The following is a 23,757-nucleotide window of genomic DNA, read 5'->3' on the forward strand; positions in this document are numbered from 1 at the left end:
AGGTCCCAATCTATGTCATCCTGCAGCCATGTCTCTGTAATGGCTATCAGATCATACTTATTTATTTCTATTTGCACTATTAGTTCATCTGTTTTGTTTCGAATGCTACGTGCATTCAGATAGAGCCTTTAGTTTTGTTCTTTTATTACTTTGTAACCTCTAACCAGACCAGAGAAATAAATACTGTGGCTACAAGAGCAGATCAGAGTATTCTGTGGCAGGAGACTCACCTCCAATGCATTACAAGGTGCACTGTAGCAACTTGCCAAGGCTCCTTTGCCAACACTTTCCATACCTACGACCTCTACCGCCTAGAAGCACAAAGGCAGCAGACACACAGAAACACCACTACCTACATGTTCAATGAAGTCACACACCGTTCTGACTGGGAAATATATCGCCATCCCTTCACTGTTGCTGGGTCAAAATCCTAGATCTTCCTCCCTAACATCACTGCGGGTGTACCTTAACCACATGGACTGGAGCAGTTTAAGAAGGTGGCTCACCACCACCTTCACATGGGCAATTAGGGATGTGCAATAAATGCTGGCCTTGCAAATGTCGTTCACACCCCGTGAACTAATTAAAAAAGAATCTCTTTAATGAAAGACAATTGCTTAAACATGTTTTATACATTTCAAGCATAATTGGGATTTTATTGTTGGTGAAAAGAGATGAGAAAGACTGATGTGTCTTATATCCACTCTCAGAATAATCTTGGAGGACTGTATTCAGGCTGAAACTGCTATCCCATCAGAATTCTCAGGTACCAATATAAACCAATAATTGGGGAAGATAGCTCTTTTCCTTTCCATTAAAACCCATCAATTTTCACATCATGAGCCCTGTTTGTCACTCTTGGCTCAGTTACAGCACTCTTGCCCAAAGATTTCAGCACATTATGTAGGCTGACACTTCAGTGCAGTATGAAGGAAGTGCTGCACTGTCTAAGGTGCCACCTTCCAGAAGGAATGTTAAACTGAGGCTCTATCTGCCCTTCCAGAACCACATAAAAACTCCTGTAGCACTTTTTGAAGAAGAGTAAGAAAATTCTCTCAGTGCTGTGGTCAACATTTATGATCAACCAACACCTAAAACAGATGATTTTATCATTTATTTAACTGTTGTTTGTTGGACGTTGTTGTGCACAAATTGGCTGCCACATTTCCTACATTACAAAAGTTACTACATTTCAAAAATACTTCTTTGATTGTAAAGCACTCAGGGACATCCTGTGGTCACGAAAGGCACTATATAAATGCAAACCTTTCATTTTAATCAGGTCATAACGCCTTATTTGCTACCACACTCTGCATATTCCATTTGTTCCTTCACTACTCAAGGTCAGGAGTGGAATGAACCAGATTCTGCCAGCAGATTGCTGCAATATTTTCCGAAGTATCTGGAACAAATGCTCTGAAGCCATTCAAACAGTGCATCACTGACAAAGATATTGAATAGGTTGAGCAACAGTGGATAAAACTGCATCAGTTCTTTTTCAAAAAAGATACTTTGTGTGTTTCTCGCCCATCTTAACACAGATCTTGGACCTAGAGTGTAAATACCAGATAAAATCCAAGTTCTTGCTTTGTACTCCGATAGCTTCCAGCTGCATCATCAGGCATTAGATACAAAGCTTTATGAAAATTGATGAAAGCAATGTATGTGGGACTCCCTGAGCAGTGGTTGGACATGTTGAGTATCAAGTTTACTTGTTGCCAAATCTGAAACTGAAGAAGATGGAGTGGGAGGACAGTGAATAGCAAGGAATTCTTCCAAGAGTAAAATAATATGGCCATCAGAGAAGTGAATACACTAAAGGATGCTAAAATCTGTTTAAAACAGAAGATGAACGTGAATATGGAATTATCTATATAATTAAAATATTTTAATATTAACCGTTCAGATAACAATTAAATCTGTCTGGCTTAGAAAACAGCAAGTACTTCTATCATTGGCTTAAATGAGCAGACCCCAGAGAAATACATAACACCCTATAAAAGGCCTGAATTTCTACCAATTTTTAAAAATTCATTCATGGGATGTGGGCCTCGCTGGCTAGGCCAGCATTTATTGCCAATCCCTAATTGCCCATCAGAAGGTGATAGTGAGCTGCCTTCTTGAACCCATGCAGTCCATGTGGGGTAGATACACCCACAGTGTTGTTAGGAAGGGAGTTCCAGGATTTTGACCCAGTGACAGTGAAGGAACAGCGATATTGTTCCAAGTCAGGATGGTGTGTGACTTGGAGGGGAACTTGCAGGTGGTGGTGTTCCCATGCATTTGCTGCCTTCTAGTTGGTAGAGGTCATGGGTTTGGAAGGTGCTGTCTAAGGAGCCTTGGTGCGTTGCTGCAGTGCATCTTGTAGATGGTACACACTGCTGCCACTGTTCGTCGGTGGTGGAGGGAGTTAATGTTTTTGGATGGGGTGCCAATCAAGCAGGCTGCTTGTCCCGGATGGTGTCGAGCTTCTGGAGTGTTTTCAGAGTTGCACCCATCCAGGCAAGTGGCAAGAATTCCATCACACTCCTGACTTGTGCCTTGTAGGTGGTGGACAGGCTTTGGGGAGTCAGGCGATGAGTTACTTGCCGCAGGATTCCTAGCCTCTGACCTGCTCTTATAGCAACTGTATTATGTGGCTACTCCAGTTCAATTTCTGGTCAATGGTAGCCCCGAGGATGTTAATAGTGGGGGATTCAGTGATGGTAGTGCCATTGAATGTCAAGGGGAGATGGTTAGATTCTCTCTTGTTGGAGATGGTCATTGCCTGGCACTTGTGTGGTGCGAATGTCACTTGCAACTTATCAGCCCAAACCTGCATATTGTCCAGGTCTTGTGCATTTCTACATGGACTGCTTCAGTATCTGAGAAGTCGCGATCATCAGCGAACATCCCCACTTCTGACCTTATCATTGAAGGAAGGTCATTGATGAAGCAGCTGAAGATGGTTGGGCCTAGGAAGCTACCCTGAGGAACTCCTCCAGTGATGTCCTGGAGCTCAGATGATTGACCGCCAACAACCACAACCACCTTCCTTTGTGCTAGGTATGACTCCAACCAGCGGAGAGTTTTCCCCCTGATTCTCATCAACTTCAGTGTTGCTAGGGCTCCTTGATGCTATACTCGGTCAAATGCTGCTTTGATATTGAGAGCAGTCACTCACCTCACCTCTTGAGTTCAGCTCTTTTGTCCAGGTTTGAACCAAGGCTGTAATGAGGTCAGGAGCTGAGTGGACCTGGCAGAACCCAAACTGAGCGTCACTGAGCAGGTTATTGCTAAGCAAGTGCCGCTTGATGGCACTGTTGCTGAAACCTTCCATCACTTTACTGATGATTGAGAGTAGACTGATGGGGCGGTAATTGGCCGGGTTGGACTTGTCCTGCTTTTTGTGTACAGGACATACCTGGGTAATTTTCCACATTGCCAGGTAGATTCCAATGCTGTAGCTGTACTGGAACAGCTTGGCTAGGGGTGCGGCATGTTCTGGAGCACAGGTCTTCAGTACTATTGCTGGAATATTGTCAGGGCCCATAGCCTTTGCAGTATCCAATGCCTTCAGTCATTTCTTGCTATCACGTGAAGTGAATCGAATTGGCTGAAGTCTGGCATCTGTGATGCTGGAGACTTCAGGAGGAGGCTGAGATGGATCGTCAACTCGGCACTTCTGGCTGAAGATTGTTGCAAATGCTTCTGCCTTCTCTTTCACACTGATGTGCTGGGCTCTCCCTTCATTGAGGATGGGGATATTTGTGGAGCCACCTCCTCCAGTTAGTTGTTTAGTTGTCCACCACCATTCACGGCTGGATGTGGCAGGACTGCAGAGCTTAGATCTGATCCGTTGGTTATGGGATTGCTTAGCTCTGTCTATCGCATGTGCTTACGCAGTTTGGCACGCAGATAGTCCTCTGTTGTAGGTTCACCAGGTTGACACCTCATTTTGAGGTATGCCTGGTGCTGCTCCTGGCATGCCCTCCTGCACTCTTTATTGAACCACGGTTGGTCTCCTGGCTTGATGGTAATGGGAGAGTGGGGGATATGCCGGGCCATGAGGTTACAGATTGTGGTTGAGTACAATTCTGCTGCTGCTGATGGCCCACAGCACTTCATGGATGCCCAGTTTTGCATTGCTAGATCAGTTCGCAATCTATCCCATTTAGCACGGTGGTAGTGCCACACGACATGATGGAGGGTATCCTCAATGTGAAGGCGGGACTTCATCTCCACAAGGACTGTGCGGTGGACACTCCTACTAAAACTGTCATGGACAGATGCATCTGCGGCAGGCAGATTGGTGAGGACGAGGTCAAGTATGCTTTCCCCTCTTGTTCGATCCCTCACCACCTGCCACAGACCCAGTCGAGCAGCTATGTCCTTTAGGACTCAGCCAGCTCAGTCAGTAGTGGTGCTACTGAGCCACTCTTGGTGATGGACATTGAAGTCCCCCACCCAGAGTATATTCTGTGCCCTTGCCACCCTCAGTGCTTCCTCCAAGTGGTGTTCAAAATGGAGGAGTACTGACTCATCAGCTGAGGGAGGGCAGTAGGTGGTAATCAGCAGGGGGTTTCATTGCCCATGTTTGACCTGATGCCATGAGACTTCATGGGGTCCAGAGTCGATGTTGAGGACTCCCAGGGCAACTCCCTCCCGATTGTATACCACTGTGCCACCACCTCTGCTGGGTCTGTCCTGCTGGTGGGACATGACATACCCAGGAATAGTGATGGCAGTGTCTGGGACATTGTCTGTCAGGTACGATTCTGTGAGTATGACTATTTCAGGCTGTTGCTCAACTAGTCTGTGGGACAGCTCTTCCAACTTTGCTACAAGCCCCCAGATGTTAGTAAGGAGGAATTTGCAGGGTCGACAGGGCTGGGTTTGCCGTTGTCATTTCCGGTGCCTAGGTCGATGCCGTGTGGTTCGTCTGCTTTCATTCCTTTTTATTGACTGCATAGCAGTTAGATACAACTGAGTGGCTTGCTAGGCCATTTCATAGGGCATGCAAGAGTCAACCACATTGCTGTGGGTCTGGAGTCACATGTCAGCCAGACCAGTAAGGACAGCAGATTTCCTTCCCTAAAGGTCATTCGTGAACCAGATGGGTTTTTACAACAATCGACAATGGTTTCATGGCCGTCATTAGACTAGCTTTTTAATTCCAGATTTTTTTATTAATTGAATTCAAATTCCACCTTCTGCTGTGGTGGGATTCGCATCCATGTCCCCAGAACAATACCCTTGGTCTCTGGGTTACTAGTCCAGTGACAATATCAATACACCACCGCCTCCCTGAACTCATTGTTTCCCAGATCCTCTTTTTTTTACTTCTAGCCCAACTAAACGTCCTCTAAAATTTTAATATTTAATGAATGCATAAACATTTTTGGTCTATCAGGTGTGTGAAATGCACAGAAATCCATCACCTGCTTAAGACCTTCCAAACCAAACTTCTGTGAAATGCACACTGCTGTTTGCCCAGGCTGAAGTGGCCACAAAGTTCTCATTAGGACATACTTCACTTCCCCAATTCCAGAGAGTTCAGTGACATGCTTGCAAGAACGGAGGCTTATGGACCTCCAAATGGGCACAGGAATATTACTGGAGCTTAGTCTACTAAATCACATAGCCTACTAATACAGAGTATTGATTAGCATCCCCCAACCTACCCAGTCAAGGCCACCCTACCCATAATAAAATTAGTTTACAGGGTTATAAAAGCAAAATATTGCAGATGCTGGAAATCTGAAATAAAAACAGAAAGTGCTGGAAATACTCAGTAGGTCAGGCAGCATCTGTGGCGAGAGAAGTAGAGTTAACGTTTCAGGTCTGTTTTCTGATGAAAGGTCAAAGATCTGAAATGTTAATTCTGCTTCTCTCTCTACAGATGCTGCCTTGACCTGCTGAGTATTTCCAGCACTTTCTGTTTTTATTTTAGTTTACAGGGTTGCCTGGAGCTGAATTAGAATCTGAACTATGCTTGCAGGTTCCACTAATGAGTCAGTCAAGCTAGTTGTTACAAATTTGGGTCTTCTGTAGATATCTTCTCAGCTTCATTGGAATTAATTGTTCCCAGAAGTCGTCTGACAATTTTACTACTATGGGAGTTGACTCACACTGTCTTTTATTTACTTATACGATAACATAATTCTGGGGTAAAACCACTGTAGCCCTTTGTAACCTGAACCAGATATTTGTATATTTGACACATGTATTTCTTCCATCTCTCCAAAGGCAGACTAAGAAAATGCTTGGTGAGATGAAATCATATAACAATCATTAACCTGCTTTATTTAACAGTAAGGTGAACATACATAAGAACTATTATGATCCGAATCAAATAATTTGGTCTGCACAGCTGATCACGTAATAACACAAAATGAAGAGCATACCATATTTCCTCACATTAGTGGGTATTTGACTTAAACAAGCCTGCCTCTAACTATCCTCCAGTATTTCAAGCCTCTTCACCTCACAATGTCTCCTTTAACAAACCTGTCTATATCTCATCTTCTTTCATTTTACCTATCTCTGTCTGTCTCTCTTCTCTTTCCAAAAACAGGGATCAAAGGACCTTCCAAGCAATGGAGGTGAGTTTTTTTAAGTTCACTTGACCCAATTAACAAATTACATATTGGTTGGTCACTAAGGAAAACAACTTCCATTTATTATATTAAAATCCAGTTATCTAGATACCTTAAAACTTGAGAATGCATTTTTATAATTATGTAATTTTAAAAATTGAAAGTAACTGATTTTCAAACCCTTTTTGTTGCAAAATGGTCAAAAAATCCTGGCATTGGTTAAATCATCAATAGTGTGTTGGAGTACTGTAGGTCTACTTGCCTCAAGTGTCAGATTACTTAGTCTATCATTAAAGGTGATTTGGCTCCAATCCTCCAATAAATCATATCATATTGGAACCAACTCTATTCACACAGTGGCGCAGCGGTTAGCACCGCAGCCTCACAGCTCCAGTGACCCGGGTTCAATTCTGGGTACTCCCTGTGTCTGCGTGGGGGCGCTCTGGTTTCCTCCCACAAGCCAAAAGACTTGCAGGTTGATGGGTAAATTGGCCATTATAAATTGCCCCTAGTATGGGTAGGTGGTAGGGAAATATAGGGACAGGTGGGGATGTGGTAGGAATATGGAATTAGTGTAGTATTAGTATAAATGGGTGATTGATGGTCGGCACAGACTCGGTGGGCCGAAGGGCCTGTTTCAGTGCTGTATCTCTAACTAACTAAAATCAAAGTGACCCGACATACATAACTCAGAAGAGGGATGGTCCCCAGTTAGTCATTAGAGAGTAAACAAGCTCAAGTTTGAGCCTTTACTAGGTAAACAGTAACTCAGGTTTGTTACTCAGACATGCCGTCAGCATTTAAAGTACTTGAAAATTAAACTGAAAAATAACTAAATTATTTTAAAATAGCTATAATAATTTGTACCATGGGATAGCACTCATTAATTGTCATTGGGGCTATTTTGTATGGGTATCTGAGAATAGACTGTAATCACTGACAAAGCAGTATCACATGCTCCCTTTTAGTGCTGACATCTTGTTGTTGGAGTTTGGATTGATTTTCTGTTAATATAACACAGGAACATAATGAAAGCTCTGCGTGTTTGCAATTATTAACATGCTATTGCCACATTCTTATTTTTAAAAAAACAAAGGATAATGGAAAATATTGGAAGAATTATGTTGATCCGTCTATTGATTTCACCTTAAAGTTCTTTAAGTTGTTTTTTGGATTCCTTGATTACCATTGCATTTTTCCTTTTGTCACTATTTCTGTTCTTGCAGGTTTTACTTTTTTGTATTTTCTTTTTAGTTTGCCAGAATTCATGAACATTAACCACGAAAAACTGGATAAGGTTTGAAAATGGGCATTGCAATCACGATGCATGATTAACTCACACCTGTTCATTGTTTGCAGGCAGCACGCAAATGTTTTGCTGCCTGCTAATTTAAGCGATAGTAGCATGCAGCCCAGTCTTAAACTTGCTGAGCAGCCACACGCCTCAGCAGGTGGCCCAAGTTCATGTGAAACTAGCATCACTTAAAGTCAGCCTGCACCTCTTAAAAGAGGAGGTGCATTCTGGCTGCAGCAGGTGCTGGAGGCAGCTGGGGAAGAGTGTCTGACCTGTGAAAACAAAAAATATGATGCAACAGGGTACAAAGTGTGCTCCAAGGTTTTCTGATGCAGCACTGGAGGCCTTGGTGCAGATGGTGGATAAGTCATCTATCCAGAGGGCCCTCCAGACATAGTGAGAAGGCAGTGGGAGCAGATATCCATCGCACTCAGTGGCAACCTAGCCCTGAGGACCTGGATGTGGTACCAAAAGAAGTTCAGTTACCTCACACGAGTGGTTGTGGTCAGTGAATGCATCTTCAAATGTCATATCCTTGCAAATGAACTGCAGTAGGTTGAGGTGATCACAGACAACCCGACCAGAAAGGGAATATGTTAGTTGCCTTGTCCATTCCTTCTTCTCCTATTCTTGCTCCCACTCCTCCTCAGCTGCTTGCCATATCCCTGGTGGCAAGGTTGTGCAGGATACAGTAGACCATGACAAATCATGATACACATTCCGGCAAGCCCTGTAGGGTTCTACAGAACAGTCCAAGCAGCAGAAGAGTTGCTTTAGCACCCTAATGGTCTGCTTGCTGATATTTTTTGTAGCAGCATTGCCCTTACTATATGCATGTGTAGTTGATTTACGCACAGCATCAGCTGTTATCACTACTTGCTCAGCAGCTCCCCGCTGGTTTGAAGTGGTGGCTCAAATACTGATGAAACAGTGTACTGCTGCATAATAAAGGTATCGTGACTACTGCCAGGATACCAGGCATTCAGCTACATGTGCTGAGCATGGTCACACACACCAACTTCAATTCAGGAAGTGGAATAAAAACAAGAAATGCTGGAAATACTCAGCAGGTCTGGCAGCATCTGTGGAGAGAGAAGCAGAGTTAATGCTTCAGGTCAGTGACCCTTCTTCAGAACTGACAAATATTAGAAATGTAAAAAGTTTAAAGCAAGTAAAGGAGGGGTGGGGCAAGAGATAACAAAAGAGGAGGTGTTGATAGCACAAGGTCACAGAGAATAACTGACCAGAAGTTCATGGAACAAAGGCAAACGATATGTTAATGGTGTGCTGAAAGACAAAGCGTTAGTACAGAGAGGGTGTGAATTGACTGTAAAACACAAAGCACTCCAAGCACCAACATTAAAAATGTTTTTAAAAAACAGAAACAGTGGGTAGGCACAGTAGAAACAAACTAGCCAAACTAAAAAAAACGAAAATAAAATAACCAAATAAAAAAGAAAAAAGTAAAAATAACTAAATATAAAAAGTGGGGCCCGTCATGTTCTGAAATTATTGAGTTCAATGTTCAATCCGACAGGCTGCGATGTGTCTAATCGTTAAATCAGATGCTGTTCCTCGAGCTTGTGTTGATGTTCACTGGAACACTGCAGCAATCCCAGGACAGAGATGTGAGCATGAGAGCGGGGTGGGGGGGCGGGGGGCAGTGGTGTTGAAATGGCAGCTACCAGAATCTCAGGGCTATGCTTACAGACTGAGCGGAGGTGTTCCACCAAGCGGTCACCCAATCTGCATTTGGTCTCCCCAGTGTGGAGCAGACCACATTGTGAGCAGTGAATACAGTTTGCTACATTGAAAAAAGTACAAGTAAATAACTGCTTCACCTGAAAGGAGTGTTTGGGGCCTTGGTGAGGAGAGAGGAGGTAAATGGGCAGGTATTACACCTCCTGCGATTGCAGGGGAAGGTGTCGTGAGAAGGGGATGAGGTGGTGGAGGTAAGGGAACAGTGGGCGAGGGTGTCGCAGAGGGAACGATCTCTTCGGAATGCTGACAGGGGAAGATGCGTTTGGTAGTGGCATCACGCTGGATGTGGTGGAAGTGGCAGAGGATGACCCTTTGGATCTGGAGGCTGGTGGGGTGGAAAGTGAGGACAAGGGGAACCCTGTCATGGTTCTGGGAGGGAGGGGAATGGGTGAGGGTAGAGGTGCGGGAAATGGGCCAGACACGGTTGAGGGCCGCAGCAGGGAGGCACTGCATCCGTCATTAGCATCCATGGAGTAGCTGGAAAGTAACATGCTTCGGGTCAAAGACATCTGTCTCCACTATTTCAAAGATCAAGGGCAAGGCTGCGATATGGGTAGAAAACAGCCTTGTCATTTGCTGCCACTAAGCTCACCACCAGCCTTAGAAATTCTGAGACTCCGACTTCCTGCTGTGAAGCCGCCCCCTCTCACATGGTGGGGAGCGGCACTGTGGGAGGCCTGTGCGCCACTTGCAAATTCCCTACCCTTATTGGAAAATAGGGCTCAATTGCCCTTTTAAGTACCTTAATTGGCAACCGGCTGTAACCACAAAGAGCCCGCATCCGGGAATAGTGCCCAGAGGAAGAAAAACATTGTGGAATCGACCCAACGTGTGGCGCTCCACATTTCCACATGCTTCCCCATACTGCATCTATGGGGCTGGGAAAATTCAGCCCATTAACACTGTTTCTCTCTTCACAGATGATGCCTGACCTGCTGAGTATTTCCAGCCTTTTTGTTTTTATTTTATGCAATGATAAACAGCTACATTGCTGATGGAGGATTGTGGTGATGTCTCCACTAAAAGTATCGCATAGTTCAAAGCACTTGAAAACATTTTGACAATAGGATTAGCTACTGTATGAATGTAATTATTTCTGATTTTAATAAACTCAAGCAAATCTCAGCCAGATTACTGCAACCCTATAAACCTCAAAACAGTGATTGTATAATAAATACAAGCTGGAGATAATTTACTAAATAATAAATTGCATCTTCTAAATGCAAGAGATACCTTTATTTACTCTCATTCTATTTCCAGGCTGCTTCTAAGGAGTTACCTTTGAACCACTTTTCACAAAACATCCCTGAACATTATGTTTAGTTTAGTTTAGTTTAGAGATACAGCACTGAAACAGGCCCTTCGGCCCACCAAGTCTGTGCCGACGATCAACCACCCATTTATACTAATCCTACACTAATCCCCTATTTCTACCACATCCTCACCTGTCCCTATATTTCCCTACCACCTACCTATACTAGTGGCAATTTATAATGGCCAATTAACCTATCAACCAGCAAGTCTTTGGCATGTGGGAGGAAACCGGAGCACCCGGAGGAAACCCACGCAGACACAGGGAGAACTTGCAAACTCCACACAGGCAGTACCCAGAATTGAACCCGGGTCGCTGGAGCTGTGAGGCTGCGGTGCTAACCACTGCGCCACAGTGTTGAATGTACTCAGCATGTCTTTTGTGAAGGATGCACAAATTGCACTGGACTAAAATTCTGGTTGGAATTTTAAAACCTACATTAAGGACGACATAGATACAAACATACAAATTAGGAGCAGAAGTAGGCCATTCGGCCCTTCGAGCCTGCTCCGCCATTCAATAAAGATCATGGCTGATCTGTTACTCTCTTGAATTACACACACTCATCTAACCAGATAACCTTTGATTCCCTTGCCTAACAAGAATCTATCTACCTCTGCCTTAAAAATATTCAATGACCCCGCCTCCACCAGCTTCTGAGGCAGAGTTCCAAAGTCACACAACTCAAAAAAATTTCTCCTCATCTCTATCCTAAAAGGGCCCCCAATTCTGGACTCACCCTCAAGAAACATCCTTTCCACATCCACTTGGTCAAGACCGTTCAGGATCTGATATACTTCAATCAAATCTCCCCTCACTTTTCTAAACTCCAGTGAAAACAAGCCTAATCTGTCCAACCTTTCCTCATAAGACAACCTGCTCATTCCAGGTATCAATCTAATAAACCTCAAGTAGTTGGGGCACAGAATCCTTTTCTAGTTTGAGAAGAGAAACTGTTTCCAACTTCCTCAACATAGTGGTCAAGGGATACTGAAGTGTAACTGATCCCTTGATGCCCTACCATTTACCATGTCACCAATTAGACATCTCAGCTACGATTAATATCCAGATGTAAATGTCAGAAGGAACACAAAACAGTCCTTCTAGGCCTTGGCACAATACACCAGTACACTGTGAGACCAGACAACGAGCATTCCCTTTCTAAATAGCATTGAATCACAACACATGTAAATAATTAGTTATCATACATATGTGATACCAAATAGCGTGGTGTCAAAGCTATTATCTTTTTAAAATGGCCATTTGCAGAAAAAGTATAGTCAGATTTTCTTTCTTACACAAATTGATGGTAAATGGTTTTTCCTCTTAAGGTATTTCAGGTTACTTTGCTCAATAGCCTCACCCATTGCCACTGCAATATTACAAATTTGTAGTTTTATTTAGCCAGGATGTTATTTCTGACCACTAAATAACAGCCCACTGGAAGTGGTTAGCTACCTTGGGTCCACGGTGATAGACAATCCGTCTATTGATGCTGAGCTCGATGCATGCATAGGGAAAGCAGCTACCACTTTGGTTGACTCATCAAATGTGCATGGGATAACACCAAACTGACCCTTCGGACCAAGCTGGTAGTTTAGAAGGCCTGTGTTCTCAGCACCCTGCTGTATGGATATGAAACATGGGCAATTAACAGCTACCAGGAAAAGCAGCTCAATAATTTCCATCTTTGCTGTCGGTGGCGCATTATGAGTATATCCTTGTCGGACAAAATCACAAATGTGGCAGTCACCTCAAAGGTTGAGCTCCCAAGTAAGTTGGCACTAATGAAAAAGAGGCAGCTATGGTGGATTGGACACGTCTGCAGGATGGAAGGTGGTCGCATACCCAAGGACATTCAGTATGGTGCTATACGACCAGTGGGGCACCCAAAGTTCCGCTTCAAGGATGATTGCAAGCATGACATGAAAGCCCTAAATGTCGACTATCGCACCTGGGAGTCACTAGCTGACAAAAGAGAGAAATGTCGACACATCCTGTGAACTGGTATGCACTACTATGACGACCAGTTGCTACAGCAGCTTGGCAACAGATGCCAAGAACTCACTTGGCAGCCTCACGTGCAGCACTTGCGGCAGAACCTGCCTCTCAAGGATTGATTCTCAGCCATCAGGAAAGGTGCACCCCACCTAAATGAATAGTTCACTGCGTGTCCATCAGCTTTCGTAGATGGAAACATGCCAAGCTATTTCTGACCATTAGGTTTGCATGAAAACTATACATGATAACTTTAGGCAGTCACTGATTCTTTCTATGTATCTCTGTATGGCATGCATAAATAAAAAAGTAAAGACAAGTCAGACAACATGAACACCACCTACAAGATTTAACTGCATTCTGCAGTTATTATACATTATGTAACACAAGTAGTACTTCCAGAATATGACTGAAAATCTGCAGCAAATGGTTTGAAGATGTAAATACTTGTGATGTGATACTAAAGCCCCAATTAAATAAATAGTATCACAAATAACAAAAAAAAAGCTACAACTATAAAAACACTGCTTTTTATCCATTGCATAAAAAGTGCCCACTTTGCACAAGTATACCATCAGCCCCAGAAGTACCGGTAAATACTCAGTGACTTGCATACAGAAACTAGTAATTATTACTTTAGATTAGAGATACAGCACTGAAACAGGCCCTTCGAACTGTGCCTGTGCCGAACATCAACCACCCATTTATACTAATCCTACACTAATCCCATATTCCTACCAAACATCCCCACCTGTCCCTATATTTCCCTACCACCTACCTATACTAGTGACAATTTATAATGGCCAATTTACCTATCAACCTGCAAGTCTTTTGGCTTGTGGGAGGAAACCGGAGCACCCGGAGAAAACCCACGCAGACACAGGGAGAACTTGCAAACTCCACACAGGCAGTACCCGGAATCGAACCCAGATCCCTGGAGCTGCGAGGCTGCGGTGCTAACCACTGCGCCACTGTGCCGCCCTCATTTATTTACACAATTTCCCAGCTACCATATTTTTAAGATTCTCATTAACTGGATAATTGCAACTTTTTCCCTCTCCTTATTCAATATAAAAACCATAATGTACTTTCTAAACTGCCTCAGATGTCTTTAGTTGAAATATACTTGCTTAAATGTAACTATACTTGTTTTCAGAAAACTACAGGATAGAATACAATGTCTGTATTTTTGTAATGTTTTATAAAGTACTAACTGTGCATATTTCAAAATCCTAAAATGCTTTTAACCTGATGCTATGGTGAATTTGGAAAAGTATGTATTAGGAACTTAAGCAAGGAGTTAGGAGGGCTAAAAGGGGTCATGAAAAGTCATTGGCAAACAGGATTAAGGAAAATCCCAAGGCTTTTTATACATATATAAAGAGCAAGAAGGTAACCAGGGAAAGGGTTGGCCCACTAAAGGACAGAGATGGGAATCTATGTGTGGAGCCAGAGGAAATGGGCGAGGTGCTAAATGAGTACTTTGCATCAGTATTCACCAAAGAGAAGGACTTGGTGGATGATGAGCCTAGGGAAGGGAGTGCAGATAGTCTCAGTCATCTCATTATGAAAAAGGAGGAGGTGTTGGGTGTCTTGCAAAGCATTAAGGTAGATAAGTCCCCAGGGCCTGATGGGATCTACCCCAGAATACTGAGGGAGGCAAGGGAAGAAATTGCTGGGGCCATGACAGAAACCTTTGCATCCTCATTGGCTACAGGTGAGGTCCCAGAGGACTGGAGAATAGCCAATGTTGTGCCTTTGTTTAAGAAGGGTGGCAAGGATAATCCAGGAAATTATAGGCCAGTGAGCCTTACGTCAGTGGTAGGGAAACTATTAGAGAGGATTATTCGGGACAGGATTTACTCCCATTTGGAAACAAACAAACTTATTAGCGAGAGACAGCATGGTTTTGTGAAGGGGAGGTCGTGTCTTACTAATTTGATTTATGTTTTTTGAGGATGTGATGAAGATGATTGATGAAGGAAGGGCAGTGGATGTTATCCATATGGACTTTAGTAAAGCCTTTGACAAGGTCCCGCATGGCAGACTGGTACAAAAGGTGAAGTCACACGGGATCAGAGGTGAGCTGGCAAGATGGATACAGAACTGGCTCAGTCATAGAAGACAGAGGGTAGCAGTGGAAGGGTGCTTTTCTGAATGGAGGGATGTGACTAGTGGTGTTCTGCAGGGATCAATGCTGGGACCTTTGCTGTTTGTAGTATATCTAAATGATTTGGAGGAAAATGTAGCTGGTCTGATTAGTAAGTTTGCGGATGACACAAAGATTGGTGGAGTTGCGGATAATGATGAGGATTGTCAGAGGATATAGCAGGATGTAGATCGGTTGGAGACTTGGGCAGAGAAATGGCAGATGGACTTTAATCCGGACAAATGTGAGGTACTGCATTTTGGAAGTTCTAATGCAGGTGGGAGGTATACAGTAAATGGCAGTATTAGGAGTATTGACAGGCAGAGAGATCTGGGCGTACAGGTCCACAGGTCACTGAAAGTGGCAACGCAGGTGGATAAGGTAGTCAAGAAGGCATACGGCATGCTTGCCTTCATCGGTCGGGACATAGAGTATAAAAATTGGCAAGTCATGTTGCAGCTGTACAGAACCTTAGTTAGGCCACACTTAGAATATAGCGTGAAATTCTGGTCGCCACACTACTAGAAGGACGTGGAGGTTTTGGAGAGGGTACAGAGGAGGTTTACCAGGATGTTGCCTGGTCTGGAGAGCATTAGCTATGAGGAGAGGTTGGAAAAACTCGGATTGTTTTCACTGGAACGACGGAGGTGGAGGGGCGACATGATAGAGGTTTACAAAGTTATGAGCGGCATGGACAGAGTGGATAGTCAGAAGCTTTTTCCCAGGGTGTAGGAGTCAGTTACTAGGGGACATAGGTTTAAGGTGCGAGGGGCAAAGTTTAGAGGGGATGTGTGAGGCAAGTTTTTTTACACAGAGGGTGGTGAGTGCCTGGAACTTGCTGCCAGGGGAGGTGGTGGAAGCAGATATGATAGCAACGTTTAAGAGACATCTTGACAAATATATGAATAGGAAGGGAATAGAGGGATATGGGCCCCAGAAGTGCAGACATCAAGATTAGGCAGACATCAAGATCGGCGCAGGCTTGGAGGGCCGAATGGCCTGTTCCTGTGCTGTACTGTTCTTTGTTATTCTGGGCATTTGAACTTTTAAGTCAACAAGGATGGATAAAATGTTGTGGGAGTAGTTACATTTAATTGAAAGGTAAATACAAAGATAATGACTTGTTGACATGGTTAAGAACATTCCTTTCATATTTTGTTGCTGTTATTTTAAATTCATGTTATAGTTTGTAGTTACCCATTTATAAACTGCCCAAGTTCAAGTGACTAAAATAGTATTCCCTTTATAAAACAAAAAGTAGGTTATAAAAAGGTACGTTTGCATCATTCTATGAAGTACACTCTATCTGTTACTCTGGATTTATCATTACATGCCTTTAAAAAATCTTTATTCAAGTTTTTTTGTTTAATGAACATTGTTATGGTGTGATAACATGAAAGTTATAACCATTCTCAATTACTTAACAGCAGCACCTGCTTCATATATAAGTAGTTGGCCCCAAGCTAAAGATTCAAAAAAAAAAATTCAAAGAAAATATATTATAAAACATTAAAAAACATCTGCAGAATAACTTAGAAATATGTAGTATAACTAAAAAAAACTGCAATGCTGGAAGTTTGAAATAAAACCAGGAAGTACTGGAAATACACAGGAAGGCCCACAGCATCTATAAAATACAGGTTTGACCTTTCAATGGAAAATTGAAAAAACAATTTACAGAGAAAAAGGAGAAAGAGGGAACAAGAGATAGTACAATCTGCATAGTTAATAAATGGACTGAACTGTCTTTTCTTTGGTTCACAAGATAATACAAAATCATACTGATAATTTAACATGGTCATATTCATTATTTTAAATCAAAGTTATTCTAAATGTTAACATGGAAATGAATTTAAATTCATATGTATTCGAAACTAAAACAATACATTAAAAAAGTATAGTGGCTAATACTGGCAGAAGCGAAGATTCTGCACTCCAGTGATTGCATTTGTAGGTCACACACTGAAATCAGATCATACATTCAGATATTTAAGGGCTTGGCTCATTAGGAGGACAGAGCTTGCGTGTGTTGAAGTAGCATACCACTTGCTGTGGTAATTCAGCAAGTACACTTTGTGCAAGAACTTCTCTGGGTGCCTGTTGAATGAGATGAGAATGTTATTCCTTTGAAAAACAACAATATGTGAACCACAAATAGCAAATGACAGACATCACACCAAATTTTAAGTCTACATCGTATTATAGAGTCATACAGCACAGAAAGAGGTCATTCAGCCCATTGGTGTCTGTGCCAGTTATTTGAAAGAGCTATCCAATTACGCCACTCGCCAGCTCTTTCCACATAGCCCTGCAATTTTTTTCCTTCAAGTATTTATTCAATTCCCTTTTGAAAATGTCTATTGAATTTGCTTCCACAAGCCTTTCAGGCAGCGTATTACAGATTATAACTTGCTGTAAAATCTCACCTCACCTCTGGGTTTTTGTCAATTACCTTAAATCTGTGTCCTCTGGTAACTGACTCTCCTGCCAGTGGAAACAGTTTGTTCTGTATTTATATATTTGTGATGTTGCACAAAGAAGTACCCTCCCCTTACCCATCCCCAGGCTCATTTGGATTAAACTATTTTATGAGAATGGTTGGATTTTTCTGCTTCTCGCTCACTGGCCAGCGATTAAACGGAAAGGAAACTGCAGGCTGGTGAGTCTGAAATCTCCGGCCAATGACTTTCAAAAGCATATAGATGACTTCTCTTGCATTAAAATAAAATAGTTCTACCAAATCAGTACAATACTAAAAACACTGGCTGGATTTGTCTTCCTTCCATCACTCTCTGGGTGGAATTGGAACAGACACTGGTGGAAAATGGTTCAGGGACAAATTATGCCATTTTCACAACTACTGAATTTCTAAGTGGAAGTGACATATGATGCTCACTATTTCTGCCCATACACGAGTGGGCATACTGAAATACTCAAACAATGAAAATACAATAACGAATGTTCTTTCCGTCACTTGGTTGTTTGCTCATGGCATCCAGCAATGCTATGGCAGCAGAAGGGGGAAACTTAAATTTTAAACTCCAGAAAACCTGTGAAATTACCCGATTCAAAAATGTTAAAAGTCTTATCAGCAGACTGCTGCAAAGAAATCTTTGCTCTTAGTACTGGTGGGCTCCTTAGTGGAGGCCAGTGTGGCTTCCAAAATTATTTAAATGACCCATGCCCACATTATATATGGTCAGGGGAATTATCTTTAGAAAGCAGAAGGACCACCACAAAGATGTGTCTTAATTCCACAGAAGTAGAAAACCTGGGCCATAATGTTCTACTTCTCTAAAAGGAAACTTATTTTAATACCAAAGATTTGCTGCGGTAACAGAATTGCAGCTTTTCTGGTATCCAATTACAGATTTTGCAACCTCATATTAAATGTCAGTATTTTGAACTTCTAATTTACATAATCTGGTGCAATCATCTCATTACACCAGTTTTCTTTTAAGGGTCTATTCAAAATTGCCACAAAGTAAACTATTTGGGGCCAATCACAGCATTGATATTATCTTTTCCACTGGAATTTAGCTATTTTTTTTAAAAGAACAACAATGGCATGCTCAAAAACAATGCCTTTACCAGTTGTATTCAACTCATAATTCAAAATTTCAGTATATGTATCTACATAATAGTGACACACCACAGTCACATTATCCATTATGAGGTGGGTTTCCTTTTTTAATATTTAACACTAAAACTAGTTAAAATACTTTACTATTACATAAACAGGCATGAATAAATGGACCAGCTGGGTGGAAAACACTTGCAATTTTGCAGATTGCGTCTTATACCACAGCATCTACTTGTTCTAAATATGAGAGATTATTCCTTGATCTGCTTCTTTCAGGAGGGGCATCTCAAGCAATCCCAGTTGCACAGTGCGATTTTCTTAATGCATTTGTTTTCAGTTTTACCAGTCACATTTAAAGATCTGCATGAATATGACTTGAATGTTAGATTTTACAAGACTTCATACAATTGTCTAATCTACTACTTGTTATTTGAAGCATGTATAATAGGACTCATAACTATTGTTATTACTGGACAGTGTTATATACTTACATTTTGAAACTTCCTAAAAGGCACAAACTGGACAATATCGCGGATAGCTACTTCCCCAGTGGGCGATCTGAGAACACTATTATCACCATCCAGAAATTCCATGGCACTAAAATCTGCACCACCAACACCAATAATGATGATGGACATTGGCAACTTAGAAGCATTCACAATGGCGTGTCTTGTTTCATCTAAATCTGTTATCACTCCATCCGTGATGATCAACAGGATGAAATATTGCTGCCAAAATAAAAATTAGTAATTCATCAAAATTATACACAGCAAATGGATTAACTTGCCAAGATCAAACACGAAACATAGCTTCTTAATGGACAGTTCAATTACAAAGACTGTGAAACAGTTGGGTTGTGACTATTTCTTGCAACAATCACGTTTATGTTGAAATTGATTTTACTTTCTATACTGAGCCTTGCATTCTCCCTCATTATATTTAAATACCTATCTCACTAGCAAAACATGCTAACAAGTTCTCTAAGTGCCCAAATGTCAAAGAAAAAGTAAACCAGTTTCACAGATAGCCTTTGTCTGCTAAAATTCAAACATGAATATATAAATCAAATATTGAGAGTAAAATATCATTTTCAGTGATTGTCATTTACTTCAGCAAGGTTTTGACATTTGTTTTAAAAATATGAATCCTTTATGACACAATTACATATTTCAGGTCAGCAGTTATTCAGGCCTCACAAATAAATACACTTTCTAATGTGGAACATAGCCTCAGACTGAGAAGGCTTGACATTCAATCACGGTCTGTGCTGAGTTAGCTGGAAAAGATACTACAGTCACCATACAAGAAATAAGGGGGAAAAAAGGCTCATTCTCCCAATCAAAATGTGCAGCCAGGGACAAAGCAGACATGACCAACATTTAGGACTCTTCATCTCCACACCCAGCCGCACCTCCACCCCACCACCCCCCTCCACCCCCAGGAGTCAAATAGCTGAATGACATTCAATATCCAGTCTCTCAATGAATAGGGAAGCATGAAATACTGAGGCTGTTCAATGTTCATGAACCTACACCCCAGCAAGAAGCCATATCTTCAGCAAAAGAGACAAATATTTATCCAGGACTCTTCATTCTTGCAAAACCCTAATACTGTGATTGTGGAATATCAATTACTCTGACATTGTCCTAAACATTTAACCCTTGGTTATCAATGATTTTTGAAATTCTAAACACTGTAGTGGTTACTATTTTGGCCCCATTCCAGTTTTGCGAGCACGATTTCTCACTGTAACACTGGATTACATGACCCACTTCCTAGCACCCATCGAAGTTGCTCTATGGCGCAGTGGTTAGCACTGCAGCCTCACAGCTCCAGTGACCCGGGTTCAATTCTGAGTTTGCAAGTTCTCCCTGTGTCTGCGTGGGTTTCCTCCGGGTGCTCCGGTTTCCTCCCACATGCCAAAAACTTGCAGGTTGATAGGCAAATTGGCCATTATAAATTGCCCCTAGTATAGGTAGGTGGTAGGGAAATATAGGGACAGGTGGGGATGTGGTAGGAATATGGAATTAGTGTAGGATTAGTATAAATGGGTGGCTGATGGTCGGCACAGACTCGGTGGGCCGAAGGGCCTGTTTCAGTGCTGTATCTCTAAATAAATAAATAAATATTACCAGCTGCTCAAACATGAGTTAGTGTGTATATGTGTAGAAATACTTACTGAAGCTTTTGGCTGTTGTGCTGCTACAGCTGCAAATCTTCCCACATGGTTTATTATTGGAGAGAAGTTTGTGGGTCCATATAACTTGACTTGAGGAAGACAACTGCGGTAGGCGTCAGCTATCCCCTGCACTCCTAAAGAACCCAATCAGTAACAAAATATTAATAAATCAGTTTATTAAAACCCCATTTGATTCCAATAACTTCAGTATCTAATTCTGCAAGACTCAGCATAGAGTCCTGACTCTGTTTTCCCTACCACGAGGGAACCATTATAAGGTGGTAGTTATTTAAGTAATCACAAAATAGACTAAAACTCATCACATGCTGAGAACGTTATTGAGCGCAATGCTAATGCTGAGTTATGGTCAATTACAATGGAGTACAACAATTTACAATTTGCAGTGATCTTTTTGAAAAACTGTAACTCACGAACTTGATTATGCAAAAAATGGCATAAGCTTCAAAGTGGTTGCTACTCAGGTTCATGAGTTACAATTGAGCACTGGTGTGCATACCAGTTATTACAGTGCTGCTTTCCAGATGAGGTACTGTTTCACAGAAGCATATGCATGTGCCATGGATTTTCATTCTGGGATGGTAATTTTAAAAAGAATTCCCCTTTGCTTCTCCAGAAACAACAAAAAAAAACACAGATGAGGCTGCAGAGACCTCTTCTCTCATAAATGTTTTCAGAATATTTTTGTTTGATAAATCATGTGCTTTAAGATTAAAGTGCTAAGCCTCAGTTCGGCTCATTTCTTAGCACTGTCAACAGAGTCAAATGGTTCTGGGTGTAAATCCATTTCATGACTTCAGCATATGAACTAGGCTCTTCAGTACAGTACTGAAGGAGTATTGCATTATCCAAAGTTCTGTACAATTAGATGAGATGTGAAACTGAGGCACTGACTTCCTATTTACATGTATGTGAAAGGTGCTGTTGCATTTTTCAAGGGGATCATGGAGGTTTTTTTCCAGTATTCTGGCAAAAATTTTCCCCTCAACCAGGCTTTGCTGTGATTAAATTGGCTGCAGTGTTTGCTGCCATAATAGCCACTACACTTCAAAAGTAATTATATGAAGGTGTAGAGTTTGGAGATGTCCTTAGGAAATGACAGAAGGATGAATATAAATACAAGGTCATTCTTTCCAAAAATGGTTTCAATTGAGAGAATGGCATGAGGCACTGTTATGAAAGTGCTTCCATTTATAATACTTCTTTGAGGACTTGAGTTTAAAAATTGTGGAAATTTGAAAGACTGAAGAGATTCCATAGATGTTGGACATTTTTTTTTAAAAGTCACTGAAAGGACTTTGGTTAAAAGTCACATGTCTTCAACTAAGTAAACAGCAGGAGCCTTCTGACTAGGGCAGTTGTTTACAGAGAAATGATATGTCAAGATTTATGGTGGTTAAGAGTTGGTTTCATTTTGGATATTGTTTTGAGTCAGTTGGGGGTAAGCCTGCTAAGGGAGAAAGAGGCAACCATCTCATCCTTGCCCATCTCTTGGAAAAAACCCTGAGAATCAAGTGAAGGAACTGGAGAAACTGATGCAGCATTTCTCCTGAGAAGCTTCTGCAAGACTTTCTCTTGACATCTCCTGAACAAACTGCTTCTGAAAAGAGCATAGTGACCACTAGTGAGACCCATCTACATGTACTCGGATGCCAGACTAAAGAACCATTTGGAACTCCATATCTTATCCTTTTTCTTCAAGAATTAACAAGTATTTGGCTAAAGTGCTTTTTTGGAATGAGATCTCTGCAGAGAAAACGGCTTTATTTTTTTTTAACTGGTGTGTGTGTGTGCGGTGAGTTAATTTAGAAGGGAACTTTCATATTTCAACTTGTGTGTTAATAAGCTTTGCATCATTACTGAAGCCTAGTTTTATAATAAATTTATAATTTTGATGTTTATTAAAGAAACCTGGTTGGTGGATTTTAGTTTTGAAATAAAAATAGAGTATATAATTGGCCATATCAGCAACTAGGTAAAACATTTAAAATATATGTTGTGGCCTGTGAAGAAGTGGAACTAAAGAAAGACAGTGCACTCCTCCAGCCTCAGTTGTAACAGCACTAAAACATTTAAAATTTAAAGCCAGCCTCATATGCAAGAGTTACAAGATATGATCAGACAGACATATTTAACATGAATGTCTTGATCATTGTAATAGTACTAATCAACATTTTGCAATCTGTAAAGATCTAGAAGCAGTAGACTAATAATTCACCAAACTGTATACAAACAGTAATACTTTGATATGGAATCAAATTCAAACACTGCCAAGAAATGCTATTTGGTTGGTCTATCAATGTGATTAGGACAACTTCTCTCTCCCTATCAACACGATCATTTCAACTCACTTACACTGATCCTCCTATTTACCACAAGACAACTGAACACTGAAAGAAACGAGTCATACCACCAGAATTCTTTATGCTGAACCAAGGCAACAGGATTAAGGGAAATAATTCAAAACTTAAGTCACTTTGAACTAAAATGAGACTCTAGCAGCGACCAGGAGTCCTAAAGGCTGTGTTGCCTGCTCACTGCCAGGGTTAAGGACATCTTGTGACTGTGGAAGAACCTGGAGCAGGAGTGGGGAGGATCCAGTTGATGTGGTCCACACTGGAACCAACAATCTAAGTAGAACTGGGAATGAGGCTCTGTTGAGGGACTTTGAGAAACTATGGTACAAATTAAAAACCAAAAGCTCAAAAAGGTAATAATCTCTGGATTACTACCTGAGCCATGCACAAATTTGCATAGGGTTTGCAGAGGTTTAAATGCGTGGCTGAAAGAGCAGCGGCAGGGGTTTCAATTCAAAGGGCACTGCTGCCAGTAATGGGGAATGAGGGAGTTGTTCCATTGGGACAAACTCAACTGAAACTGAGCTG

General features: G+C 41.7%; 1 protein-coding gene across 3 annotated transcripts in view; it reads right to left on the reverse strand.

The window, feature by feature from the left end:
* Positions 1–16,411: 16,411 nt before the first annotated feature.
* Positions 16,412–23,757, reverse strand: part of LOC137369915 (copine-3-like) — a 63,601-nt gene continuing 56,255 nt past the window's right edge. For all 3 annotated transcript variants that reach the window (XM_068031642.1, XM_068031644.1, XM_068031643.1), the window contains exons 14-16: positions 20,855–20,988; positions 19,167–19,403; positions 16,412–17,189 (exon numbers count right to left, since the gene is read on the reverse strand). In XM_068031642.1, coding sequence (XP_067887743.1) covers positions 17,082–17,189; positions 19,167–19,403; positions 20,855–20,988 — 479 coding nt within the window. In that variant the 3' untranslated portion in view covers positions 16,412–17,081. The remainder of the gene's footprint in view (positions 17,190–19,166; positions 19,404–20,854; positions 20,989–23,757) is intronic.

The sequence above is a fragment of the Heterodontus francisci genome, chromosome 5, assembly GCF_036365525.1.
Source record: "Heterodontus francisci isolate sHetFra1 chromosome 5, sHetFra1.hap1, whole genome shotgun sequence".
NCBI classification, from domain to species: domain Eukaryota; kingdom Metazoa; phylum Chordata; class Chondrichthyes; order Heterodontiformes; family Heterodontidae; genus Heterodontus; species Heterodontus francisci.